The sequence below is a fragment of the Hemitrygon akajei genome, chromosome 7 (genome assembly GCF_048418815.1).
Source record: "Hemitrygon akajei chromosome 7, sHemAka1.3, whole genome shotgun sequence".
In the NCBI taxonomy this organism is placed as follows: domain Eukaryota; kingdom Metazoa; phylum Chordata; class Chondrichthyes; order Myliobatiformes; family Dasyatidae; genus Hemitrygon; species Hemitrygon akajei.
Window position 1 is genome coordinate 184,386,018 of NC_133130.1, and position 13,879 is coordinate 184,399,896.

The following is a 13,879-nucleotide window of genomic DNA, read 5'->3' on the forward strand; positions in this document are numbered from 1 at the left end:
GCATGTCCAGGCGTCGTCCCTGATGAAGTAGGCAGAGATTGTCGTTGAAATGTTGGATAAAAACAATACCTGTCCCCAGCTAGAAGCCTGAGAAGAGTTCTTTTGTCATAAGTTAATGATCTTTTATTGGGAACAGGCCAGTCTGACATAGTTTGGAAAGGTTAACTCAGGCTTGAGCATGGGCGCTAACAACTTTAGTTGAAGGATGAGATGTTAAGTTGTTGGAATGGTGTAGGAGCCCAAGACTGGTAAGTGTGGGTTGGAGAATTAAAGTGATGGACAACTCAAAGCTCTAGATAATTTTTGATGACTGAATGGAGAAGTTCTGTCACCCGTCACGCAGTCTGAATTTGGTTTCTCCTGATTTTTAGATGAAGTCGAGTTGGATGTTTTCAGATATACTCACAACTGTGAGAAGCACGTAATGAGGGTTAATGGGTTGAATTAAAAAACAAAAAATGAGAAGTCTAGAAATTGCAAGGGTAATAAAGACCTACAAATAATCTCAGGAAAATAGAAGAGGCAATCTGTAAGTAAAATTTCTGATAAACAGAGCACAAGGGTGATTTTATTCACCCTGCATTTTAACTCAGAGTCAAAGTAACTTTAATACTTTGTGTAAAAGGTATAAAAGGCAATGGATTTGTAAATTGCATTCATGCCTTTTTTTAAACTGGTTTGTAAAAGAATTGTACGGGAGGGGTAATGTAATTCTGGGTTAAGTTTTGTAGTAATTAGATGTAGGTAGATAATATTTTTTCCTTTGCCTCAGAATCAGGTTTATTGATCATGTTGTATTTGACATGAAATTTGTTGTTTTGCGACAGTGAAGTCAAACATTATTCCTTTTTTTTGCACTTTGTAATTTATAGTAATGAGGTACTGTTCATGGATGGTTCTGAAATCTAACTGATGGTAGAGGGGAAGAACCTCTTCTGAAATCATCAAGTCTTAACAATGATTTAAGATAATCATTAGTTATGTTGAGCAGAGTTTGGGAAGAGGACAATGGTGAAGTAGAGGTTCTAAATTTGCAGTTCAGGTCAGTAAGAGTGCCGTGAGAAGTGAGTTAGCAGAAATGGACTGAAAGCTGTTATTCAATGGTAAATTATTTTCATACTGGGGAGAAACATTTAAGAATTAAACTTGAGGTAAGCAGTTTCCCACACCTACAAAGACGAAGGATATGATTGCAAAATATACTACAACTGCACTGTCTTTGCTGGCATTTGGGGGCAAAATGCTGCCTGTTACCTCATCTTTGAATGTGGCTGTTCAGTTTGTGTTGGGACAAAAGCTGTAATGGGCGTTTGTAGCCAAGTGGTTCTCAGGAAACGGTGCTGAGTATCGGAATGCAGTCAATGCGTGCCTTTCCCACTTGTTGATACCTTCTGTCATTTTGTTGTCTGAACAGTAATTAGATGGCTTGGATTTCCGTGGAGAGGGTGCCTGAGGTAATTTTCCATATTGTAAATCAGTGCCAGTGTAGTTAAAGTTGGATCAGCTTGACTAGTTCAGCCTTGTTCTGAAGCTTAAGTATTTGGAAGGCGTGTTTGCAATGTGGTCTCAACTTTAGCTGTATCTCTTGAACTTAGATGGAATAAATTGAAATAAATTGAATTAGCTGAAGACTGGCTTTATTAATGATGGAGATAATGGGGGAGTTGGGGTGGGAGGATCTGATAAGTCATCCACATTGTACTCCTGGCTGACTGCGGTTGCAGATACTTCAGCTTTGTAGTGTTTATTGGAGGAGGCCTTTCATCTGCTTTCTGCTCCTCACACGTAACCCCGGCTGTCATCACACCACTGGCACTAGAATAACAATAGCATAATTTCCCACAACAGCCTTTTAAAAAGCTTTTGAAGCAAAAATATCAAATTCAAGTAGAAATTTATGCAAATGAATAAGCTTCATAATGAGGAACATGATGTTTCTACTTGTAGTTAACAGCACAGAGTCCATACCAGACCTTTAAGTTAGTTCAAAGATAAATGTTGTTCATAATAAAACATGTACAAAAGAAGAACACAATGCAATGCTCTTTACGTTCTCAGTGTCACTTGTTCTATACATAGTAGTGTTAGCACATTTTTATCTGTACATAACATTCTTGCCACCCACATGGCCCTGATGTGCTGTGCTCTAAATTTTTTTGAGGGGCATTCTGCTGGACTCAGCCCCTCAGTGTTCACTATGGAAGAACCTGCTTTAGTCTTCCATCTAGAATCTCTCTACATCCCTCAGTACGAACTTTGGCAGCCTGGAATATGCTAGTCAGCAACATTCCCCTGTGGACTGCATGGTAGCGTAGCAGTTACCGTAACACTTCACAGCACCAGCAGTCGGTGATCGTGGCTCATTGCCTGCTTGTAAGGCGTTTGTATGTTCCTCCCATGGGTTTCCTCCAGGTACTCTGGTTTCCTCTCACATTCCAAAGACTACAACCCAGATAAATGTGAAGTGGTTCATTTTGGTAGTCAAATTTGAAGACTGAATATGATATTAATGGTAAGACTCTTGGCAGTGTGGAGGATCAGTGAGATCTTGGTTCCTTGTCCATAGGACACTCAAAGCTGCTTCACAGGTTGATTGTGTTGTTAAGAAGGCGTATGGTGTGATGGCCTTAATCAACCATGGGACTGAGTTCAAGAGCTGTGAGGTAACGTTACAGCTATTAAGACCTTAGTTAGACCCCACTTGGAATACTATGTTCAGTTCTGGTCACCTCATTACAGGAAGGATGTGGCTACGATAGAGAGAGTACAGAGGATGTTGCCTGGATTGGAGTGCATGCCTTATGAGAATAGGTTGAGTGAACTCGGCCTTTTCTCCTTGGAGCGACGGAGGATGAGAAGTGACCTGAGAGAGGTGTATAAGATGATGAGAGGCATTGATCGTGTGGATAGTCATAGGCTTTTTTCCAGGGCTGAAATGGCTAACACGAGAGGGTATAGTTTTAACGTGCTTGAAAGTAAGTACAAGGGGGATGTCAGAAGTAAGTTTTTACACAGAGTGGTGGGTGTGTGGAATGCACCGCCAGTGAAGGTGGTAGAGGTGGATACAATAGGGTCTTTTAAGAGACTTAGATAGGTACATAAAGCTTAGAAAAACAGAAGGCTATGTGGTAGGTTAATTCTAGGCAGCTTCTAGAGTAGGTTACATGGTCAGCACAACATTGTGGGCCAAAGGGCCTGTAATGTGTTGTAGATTTCTATGTTAACGGGTTAGTAAGTTGTGGACATGCTATGTTAGTGTCGGCTGCCCCCAGCATGTATTAGGACTGTGGTCGTTGACACAAATGACATGTTTCAATATACGTGTGGCAAATAAAGCTCCTCTCTATCTTTATCATGTTGGATGCTTCCAAACGAGAATGTATGTGTTTTGTCCTTTGTTTCATAGACTTTTTGTGAGGGAAGGTGAGGGATGTTAGTGAAATAGGCTGCAATCACGTGTTGGTCTTGCAACATGTTCTCGAATATGTAGTGTGTATCGTTCTCATCCCTGTTTTCTATATTAGACTTATTATTGCCACATATGTGATCTCTACAAAAAAAACATTCTGCAACAGCTATTTTTGATGCACATGGCCCTGTACAGAGTACGAATGTAGCAAGAACACAGAGCATCAGCAGGAAGTGGTGCATTTTTATTTTGGAATCCTGTGTCAGAAAGCATAGTGAAAAGACAGCTACTTGCACTTCCTAATAGCGAGTTTATTTTATGTAAAGAATCTCCCAGAGCCACTTTGCAAGAAGCGGTAAATGAAAGTAAGATAAATTTCAAATGCTAAGAATCTGACTTAAAAGGGAATGAATGCATCCAGCAGCATCTGTAGAAAGAGAAACAGTAAATGTTTGAGATTGAAGACCTTTTTGCTAGAAGAATCCTGGCTCTGACATGTTAGATTATTTTTTTATGTAGACATTGTCTGATCTTTTAAGTATTTCCAATATTGTCTAATTTCACTTTGGATGTCCATCATTTGCAGTTTCTTGCTTTTCATTGTTAAAAGCATAACTTTGGAGTTGGAGAGCAGAGAGACACTTGCGTGTTCTGGGTTCCAAAAGCTCGAGTTCAAGATTAGAGTTATTATCAAAGTGTGTGTGTGTGTGTGTGTGTGTATGTATATATATATATGTATGTATGTGTTTGTGTGTGTGTGTGTGTATGTGTATATATATATATGTATGTATGTGTTTGTGTGTGTGTGTGTGTATATATAATATAGGATTCTCAGTACCAGTAATAGTGGTGTTAACTGTTCAGGCTAACAAAATTGCTTCTCTGTACTTTATAATGAGATGGCTTCTCTGTAATGTTGTAATGGGATCCTGTGTCTCGTATGTCTGGGTTATGGGTATTGATAAGGGGAAAACTAACCAGTGGAGAATAGTTATGCTGTCTTGTTTGTGTAAGCGGAGCGGGAGTTCGCGGTCTTTTTCGGGAGGAGAGAGAGGAGGATGGACGTGTGTGGAGTGGGCAGTGGTTCCAGAGCAGTGGATACCGGACGTCGGCAGTTCGGACAGTGGCCGTAGGCTTGGAAGGTCGTTGTGAAAAGGAACCAGAGGTGTGAGCTCCAACCTATTAAAATATGTGCACAGACTGATTATTACTTTGGCGCCTTTGGGTTATCTGTTTCTACTAACCTATCACTAAGAAATCACTATAAAGTTGCAATTATTTGCTCGCTTTTGGGTATTGTCTGGTATTTGTATTGTGAGCGTGTACTGGGGGGACATCACACCGTATTTACACAGAAGTATTGCACTACTTGCGGGGCGACAGCAGTTTACTCTACGCGAATGGGGGGGTCCACTGGGGGCACGGAGGCTACATATATGTTACCATATACAGTACTACTTTTAGACAGTTACAGAAAATGAAGAAATACAATAGAATTAGTGAAAAACTATACATTAACAAAGACTGACACACAACCAACGTGCAAAAGAAGATAAACGATACAAAACAATTTAACATTGAGAACATGAGTTGTGAAGAGCCCTTGAAAATTGTTCAGTGTAGTGGTGATTGAAGTTTTCCGCTCTGGTTTAGGAGCCTGATGGTCGTAGGGTAATAACAGGTTTGGAAGTTGGTGGAGTAGGACCTAAGGCTGCTGTATCTCCTTCCCAATGGTAGTAACGTGAAGAGAGCAAGGCCTGCATGGTGGGGGGTCTTGATGATAGATACTACTTCCTTGCGACAGTGCTCCATGTGAATGTAATCTTCCCTGTTCCCGGGCATCGGTGTTTCCATGCCGGAGAGTTGGAACACTTGGAATATGCACCATTAGTAAAGTGTAGAGAACAAAATGGAACCAAAATTTTAAAAACCTGCATATTTTGTATTTTTTTAAAGAAGTTTGGATGTCCTCAAAGCTCAAAGTAAATTATAAAAGTATGTATACACTCACTGGCCACTTTTTTAGGTATGGGTGGAACCCAGTGTCGTCTGCTGCTATAGCCCATCTACTCCAAGGTTTGACATGTTGTGCATTCAGAGATGCTATTCTGCACATCACTGTTGTAACTTGTGGTTATTTGACTTATTGTCACCTTCCTGTCAGCTTGAACTAGTCTGGTCATTCTCCTTTGACCTCTCTCGTACACAAAGCATTTTTGCCCATAGAACGGCTGCTCGCTGGATGTTAATTGTTTTTTGCACCGTTCTCTGTAAACTCTAGAGACTGTTGTGTGTGAAAATCCCAGGGGAACAGCAGTTTCTGAGATACTCAAACCACCCCATCTGGCACCAACAGTCATTCCACAGAAAAAGTCACTTGGGTAACACTTATTTCCCATTCTGATGTTTGGTCTGGAAAATCAATGGAACCACTTGACCATCTCTGCATACTTTTATGCCACTTGATTGGCTGATTAGATATTTGTATTAATGAGCAGATGTAACTTTAAAAAAGTGGCCACTAGGTGTGTATTAGCTGGCCGGTGGTGTAGTGTCATCTGCGCTGGACTCGAGGTGAATGGTCACAGGTTCGAATCCGACCGGCTCCTTGCGTGCTTTCCATCCATGCTGGGTTGAGTGTCGAGCTAGCAACTCGGCCTTGTCAAAACACAGACAAAATGCAAAAGAAATGGCATGGGCCACAAGGTACTGAGAGGAATAACAATGTGTTATCATATACTGACAATTTATGAGCACTTTATCACCAATCAAAGGTAATCAGTTATAATGCGGCAATCATCATTTACACCCAAACACTGGGATAAATACCCAGCTAATTTGTTTATCAAAGAATAATTGATGGAACTTTGTTCTGTAAGTGAAGCATTCCCTGTGCTGCACTGGCATAGCGGCCTAAATTTTACATCGAAACAATAGAGTGCAGCATAAATTCACAGCGCTTTGATTTGGGTGTGATAATGAGTAAGTGTGAGGCATCATCACAGTGAAATCTGGGATCAACATGAGCGTGTTGGTGCTGAGTAAACATAGTGACACTTGGAAATGATGGGAATGTGTGCAGAAATGATGGATGGGAAGGGAAACAGCTGAAATGTAAGAGAAATGTACCTCCAGGTGGCGAGGATATAGAGTTATAATGATTAGCATTTTTTGTCAATGTTCGAAGTACATTTATTATCAAAGTATGTGTACTCTATACAATCTTGTAACTTGTCTCCTTACAGGCAGTGGCAACAAAGAAACCCAATAGAATCCATTAAAAAAAAATTGTCAAACACCCAATGTGCAGAGAGGAAAAAAACAAATTACGCAAATAATCAAAGTGAGCACATAGCATTGAACTGAAGTTTACGAAAGTGAGTCCACAGACACGAAGCCAGGTGTCACTGCAGCCGATTGAGGAGCAGGCCACAGTTCAGTGTAGAGCTGAGTAAAGGTCACGGAGCAGTGAGCTGAACTGGCCCGTCCCTCACCTCCCACCCCGACACCCTGACCTTTTCAATGATCACGTGCATCGAAACACGCAGTGAAATGTGTCATTTGCCTCACATTCTTGAGGATGTAGCGGGGACAGCCTACAAGTGTCACCACACTTCCGTGCCAACACAGCATGCCTACAACCTTCCAAACCCCAGGCCGTATCTCTGGAATTTGTAGGAACCCAGAGCATTTGGAGGAAACCCACAGTCATGGGGAGAACGTACAAACTCGTTACAGACAGTGGTGATCCTCAGTTGCTGATCGCTGGTGCTGTAAATCTTTACGCCAGCTGCTATGTTACTATGCTTGAGCAGTAGTAGAGTTGAAATTAAGCTGAACAATACTGCAGAGAACAGAGAAGATGGGCTTATGAGTTGTTGAGTGCTTAATAGAAATCTTAAATGATAGTGTGTAATTGACAGAATTTGGAAATGTTTGAAGTATGAAATGATACTGAGCATTGAAACCATTGTCACTTTCCATTTGATGCTAAACATGCTGGAATTAAGGAGATTGAGAAGGGATCTGATTGCAACATATAAGATTATTAAGGGATTGGACAAGATAGAGGCAGGAAATATGTTCCAGATGCTGGGAGAGTCCAGTACCAGAGGGCATGGTTTGAGAATAAGGGGTAGGTCATTTCGGACAGAGTTAAGGAAAAATTTCTTCTCCCAGAGAGTTGTAGGGGTCTGGAATGCACTGCCTCGGAAGGCAGTGGAGGCCAATTCTCTGGATGCTTTCAAGAAGGAGCTAGATAGGTATCTTATGGATAGGGGAATCAAGGGATATGGGGACAAGGCAGGAACCGGGTATTGATAGTAGATGATCAGCCATGATCTCAGAATGGCGGTGCAGGCTTGAAGGGCCGAATGGTCTACTTCTGCACCTATTGTATTGTGGTTCATAGTTGATGTATGTTTCTGGAAGAGAAATCCTGTTTCATACATTGGTGTTTTTGAGACTGAAATGAGCAAAACCGATTGGGCAATGAGGTGGTTATGGTATACTTGGGCTTTCAGAAGGCTTTTGATGAGGTGCCATACCAGATTGTTAAACAAATTAAAGCCCATGAGCAAAACCGATTGGGCAATGAGGTGGTTATGGTATACTTGGGCTTTCAGAAGGCTTTTGATGAGGTGCCATACCAGATTGTTAAACAAATTAAAGCCCATGGTTTTGGGGATAAATATGCTTGCATAGACTAATGACAGAAAAAAACGGTCTAAATATAAACTGAATCAGCATTTCTGTAGATAAAGGAATGGTTTATGTTTTGACTCCAGGTCTTGTATCAGGACTGAGTGTGCCGAGCAGGGTTCCCAACCCCTTGCTTAATGGTATTAGTCCGTGGCATAAAAAAAGTTGAGAACCTCTGGTTTAGAGAAAAGAGAACCAGGATATAGAGTGAAAGGAGAGATAGGCTTATGGGTGATAATAGAACTAGATGAGGAAAGGATAATGGTTAGATGAAGCCAGGTGGGAGGGAGAGAGTTTTGACGTAGTCAACCTTCTCACTCTCTTGTGGCAAGATGGACATTGAAAATTATGCACAAGTCTGATATCTCTAACTCGCTCAGCACTCTCACTGTCCCTCCCTCTTAACATATTACACATGACATTGAATGTGGAGTGACTAAGGGTGGTAGTTTACTGAAGATTGATTATTTGGGACCAGCGAGGAAATGATACTGAAAACAGAGTAAAGGGTGGACTTGGGTAAGGGGGCAGAGGAAAGTGAAAGGGAGAAGAATCTGGGAGTGTATTAGTACAGTTAAAGTTTGCAGTCGTTTATGTCTGAAAGGAATTTGGCTTTTGTCCTATAGCATGGACACACAATTTGAAAATACAGGGTTATTCAATCATTTTGGGATATCCGAAGTTGGGGAAAAACATTCTATAAGTGCAAGTCAATAATTTTGTTTCACATTAACTGCACAACTTCTTCAGCACGACAGAGAATATGGCACATTCTTCTCGCTACTACCATTGGGAAGGAGGTACAGGAGCCTTAGATCCCACACCATCAGGTTCAGAGACAGTTATTACCCTATAATCACCAGGCTTCTGATAAAATGGATCTGAAGGATGTTTATATGTACTTTGATAATAAATTTTACTTTGATTTTGTCTTGGCTTTTATAGTACAGTTCTGTGTGTACTGAAATGACAAATTAAAGCATTGCAGCTTCCTTCCCCTGCAGGGCGGCACAATAAAGTAGTGGTTAGCCTAATGCTTACAGCGCTAGTGATCGGGATTCAATTCCCACTGCGGTCTGTAAGAACTTTGTGCGTTCTGCCCTTGTCTGCGAGGGTTTCTTCCAGGTGCTCCAGTTTCTTCCAACGTTCCAAAGACATATGAGTTTGGGTGAGTAACTTGTGGGCATGCTATGTTGATGCACAAAAGCTGATGCAACTCTTGCTGGCTGCTTTCAGCACATTTTTGGACTCTGTTCGCTGTCACAAACAATTCATTTCACTGTCTGTTTTGTTGTACATTTGACAAATAAAGCTTATCTTTATCTTTAAGGAATTAGAAGGAATGTCCCAAGAGTGGGTTTGAAGATCAATGGGGAAATTTCTCAAATGCAAGTGTAGCAGCTATGAGTTTATTAATGGACACCTTGTGAGACAAGCAATAAGTGGATTGCTGTACTGTTTCTACTTTGAACTGTTGGAGTCTGGATGTTTACACGTGTAAATTATTCACTTAGAGAAAAAGGGAACTTGAGTGTGTTGTAAATTTAGTGCTCCAAAGCCATGAACAATGGAAATACACTGGTAATGTGATTACTGACCTGATTGAGGGAAAGCTAGTAGTTAATTTGCACAAAGCAAACTCTTTCAAATTGCTAATGATATTGAACAGCTTCTAGTGAAATTGCTTGGTGAAGGCATGGCAGGGGGAGGGGAAACTTCACCTTCACAACTTTGAAATCATACAATGAACTATTTTGTGTCAATTTGAAATGGTGCCTTTGTTAAACAACTCTTGTGAAAAATGGCATTGCATTTCTCCCACACAACTATGTACTGAATTGTTGCCCTAGATCCCTGTCTGAATCTGGCATCAATCCACTAAGGAAAGAAATCTGACTGAAGAAATGTTTTTCTTATCAGCTCTCTGCCGTTCTTAATTGTCTAGCTCTCCTCAGGAGCCAAAAAACACCAGCATAGTGACATCACTTTTAGCCAGAATGAAGATGGTGATAAACCATCAAGTACATTCAGGGCTCTGCTGTACAGAAAGGGGATATTTTTTAATTTGGAAGTGGGGAGCATCATTTTTTATATATCACTTTGCTAATCTCCACTCATTGCTTGTTGTGGAAGAAATATCAGCTTTCAGTCCTGATGAAGGGTTTCAGCCCAAATCGTTGACTGTTCATTTCCCTCCGTAGATGCTGCCTGACCTGCTGAATTCCTTCAGCACTTCATGTGTGTATGTTGCTCTTAATTATACTTTCAGCCTGTAATTTTTTTTGTCTTCATAGTGACTTCAGAAAAATAGATGGCTAAATAAACAGACAACTATTAAGGCTAACTGCTTATTATGTGTCTAACTATAAGTGTCAACTGCCGCCAACAAATTGATAGATGCTGCTGTTAAACTAGGCGCTTGAGACATACCTTGAACAGTATTTCTTATGAACTCATTTGTTTCCTATGCAGCACGTGCAAATGGGATGGTGATGAATGGATCAGTCCTGGATGCTGGGCTAGCATGTTGGGAGAGTGGGTGGTCACCTCGCAGTCGGTAAGCTTTGACTTCTTGTTGCATCTTTTGTAGAAAATGCACTATGATCCAAGCTGAGAGGGATGACAATCTTTTGTTCCTCTCTGAATTCAAGATAGATTATTTATCTCCACGTCATTTCTTGACTTGGATGTGCATGTGTACCTGGTTTTCACTCAGTGAGTTGTGGTAATCTATAGGATGCAGACTGAATGAGAAGCAGCAGATTGAGTTATACTTCCGGGGGATATATTTAATGACTATCATCCAGTTGCACTCGCATTCACGGTGATGAATTTCTTTGAGAAGTTGGTTATCCTGCCTTAGCAAGGACCTGGACTCACTGCAATTTGCCTATTGCCACAATACATGTGCAGTGGTTGCAATTCCATTGGCTCTTCATGTGGCCTTTGATCACCCGGACAGTACTAATGGTTATGTAAGAATTCTGTTTATTTAGTGTTTAACACAATCATTTCTACAGTCCTGATCAAAGATCTCCAAGACTTGGACCACTGTGCATGCCTCTGCAACTGGATCCTCGACTTCCTCACTGGAAGAGCAGTCTGTAAGAATCGGAAATAATATCTCCACCTTGCCGATAATCAACAGTGGCACTCTTCAGGAATGTGTGCTAAGCCCACGGCTCTACTCTCTCTACATCCTGACAGTGTGGCTAGGTACTTCTCAAATACCCTGTATAAATTTGCTGATGACATAACTGTTGTTGGCAGATTTTCAGATGGTGATGAGAAGGTGTACAGGCATGAGATAGATCAGCTGATTGAGTGGTATCGCAGCAACAACCTTGCACTCAATGTTGGGAAGACCAAAGAGTTGATTGTAGACTTCAGAAAGGGTAGGAAGAGGGAACACACATCAGTACTCATCGAGGGATCTGAAGTGGAAAGGGTGAGCAACTTAAAGTTCCTGGGTGTCAGCATCTTTGAGGAGATATCCTGGGCCCGACATATCGATGCACTTACAAAGAAGGCATGACAGCAGCTATATTTCATTAGGAGTCACCAAAGATGCTTGCAAATTTCTTCAGACGTGCGGTGGAGAGCATTCTAACTGGCTGCATCATTGTCTGGTATCGGGGGAGGGGACATTGCACAGGATCGAAATAAGCTGCAGATAGTTTTAAACTCACTCAGCTTCTTCATGGGCACTAAGCCTCTGTAGTATCGAGGACATCTTCAAGGAGCAATGCTGCAAAAAGGTGGTGTTCATCATTAAGGACCCCCAACACCTAGGACATTTCCTTTTCTCATCAGGAAAAGGAGGTACAAGATCCTGAAGGCACTCACTCAATGATTCAGGAACAGCTTCTTCCCCTCTGCCATCAGATTTCTGAATGGATATTGATGTCATAGACACGGAACAGCTACTTTTTTTCTCTTTCTGATTCAAGATTCAAAGTATATTTATTATCAAAGTATGTATGCAGTTTTCAGTCCTGAGATTTCTCCTCCTCACAGACAGCCACGAAACAAAGAAAACCATGGAACCCGTTCAAAGCAAAACATTAACACCCACTCCCCCCCAGCGTAAATAAAACAAATTACGCTATTAGCAACAAAAAAAAAAATCAATTTTAAAGAAAGACATAATATGAAGCACAAAATTGAAGCAGTCCAGGCTTATTCAGTTCAGCTCAGGGTTGGTTATCTGCAGACCATCCCAATTCACAATCGCCCAAACATAGCAAAAAAAAGAGTGACCAGAATCATGTCATAATATGCACTATTTATTGAATTTAACTTTTTAAATGTATATACAATGTAATTTATTGTTATTATGTATCACAATGTACTGCTGCTGCAATCTGATTCTGATTTGAAGAGAAAAATACAAACCCCATTTCCAGAAAAGTTGGGATATTTTCCAAAATGCAATAAAAACAAAAATCTGTGATATGTTAATTCACGTGAACCTTTATTTAACTGACAAAAGTACAAAGAACAGATTTTCAATAGTTTTACTGACCAACTTAATTGTATTTTGTAAATATACACAAATTTAGAATTTGATGGCTGCAACACACTCAACAAAAGTTGGGACGGAGTTAAAATAAGATTGAAAAGTGCACAGAATATTCAAGTAACACCAGTTTGGAAGACTGCACATTAAGCAGGCTAATTAGTAGCAGGTGAGGTATCATGACTGGGTATAAAAGTAGCGTCCATCAAAGGCTCAGTCTTTGCAAGCAAGGATGGGTTGTAGTTCACCCCTTTGTGCCAAAATTCGTGAGAGAATTGTTAGTCAGTTCAAAAGGAACATTTCTCAATGCAAGATTGCAGAGAATTTAGGTCTTTTAACATCTACAGTACATAATATTGTGAAAAGATTCAGAGAATTCAGAGACATCTCAGTGCGTAAAGGGCAAGGTCGGAAACCACTGTTGAATGTGTGTGTTCTTTGAGCCCTCAGGCAGCACTGCCTAAGAAACCATCATGCTACTGTGACAATTATAGCCACCTGGGCTCGGGAGTACTTCGGAAAACCATTGTCACTTAACACAGTCCGTCGCTGCATCCAGAAATGCAACTTGAAACTGTATTACACAAGGAGGAAGCCATACATCAACTCTATGCAGAAACGCCGGCGAGTTCTCTGGGCCCAAGCTCATCTCAGGTGGACCGAAAGACTGTGGAACCGTGTGCTGTGGTCAGATGAGTCCACATTTCAGCTAGTTTTTGGAAAAAACGGGCGTCGAGTTCTCCGTGCCAAAGATGAAAATGACCATCCTGATTGTAATCAGCGAAAGGTGCAAAAGCCAGCATCTGTGATAGTATGGGGGTGTATCAGTGCCCACGGCATGGGTGAGTTGCATGTATGTGAAGGTACCATTGGCTCTGAGGTGTATATTAGGATTTTAGAGAGACATATGTTGCCATCAAGGCGACTTCTCTTCCCAGGATGTCCATGCTTATTTCAGCAGGACAATTCCAGACCACATTCTGCACGGGCTACAACAGCGTGGCTTTGTAGACACAGAGTGCGTGTGCTTGACTGGCCTGCTGCCAGTCCAGATCTATCTCCTATTGAAAATGTATGGCGCATCATGAAGAGGAGAATCAGACAACGGAGACCACGGACTGTTGAGCAGCTGAAGTCATATATCAAGCGAGAACGGACAAAATTTCCAATTGCAAATCTACTACAATTAGTATCCTCAGTTCCAAAACAATTAAAGAGTGTTATTAAAAGGAAAGGTGATGTAACACAAT

At 41.1% G+C, this 13,879-nt stretch overlaps 1 protein-coding gene across 1 annotated transcript in view; it reads left to right on the forward strand.

Moving 5' to 3' along the window:
- gpsm1b (G protein signaling modulator 1b) overlaps nt 1-13,879 on the forward strand; it is a 316,327-nt gene that overhangs the window by 6,546 nt on the left and 295,902 nt on the right. Inside the window, exon 2 of the mRNA XM_073052866.1 lies at nt 10,583-10,667. Within this exon, the coding sequence (XP_072908967.1) occupies nt 10,583-10,667 (85 nt within the window). The remainder of the gene's footprint in view (nt 1-10,582; nt 10,668-13,879) is intronic.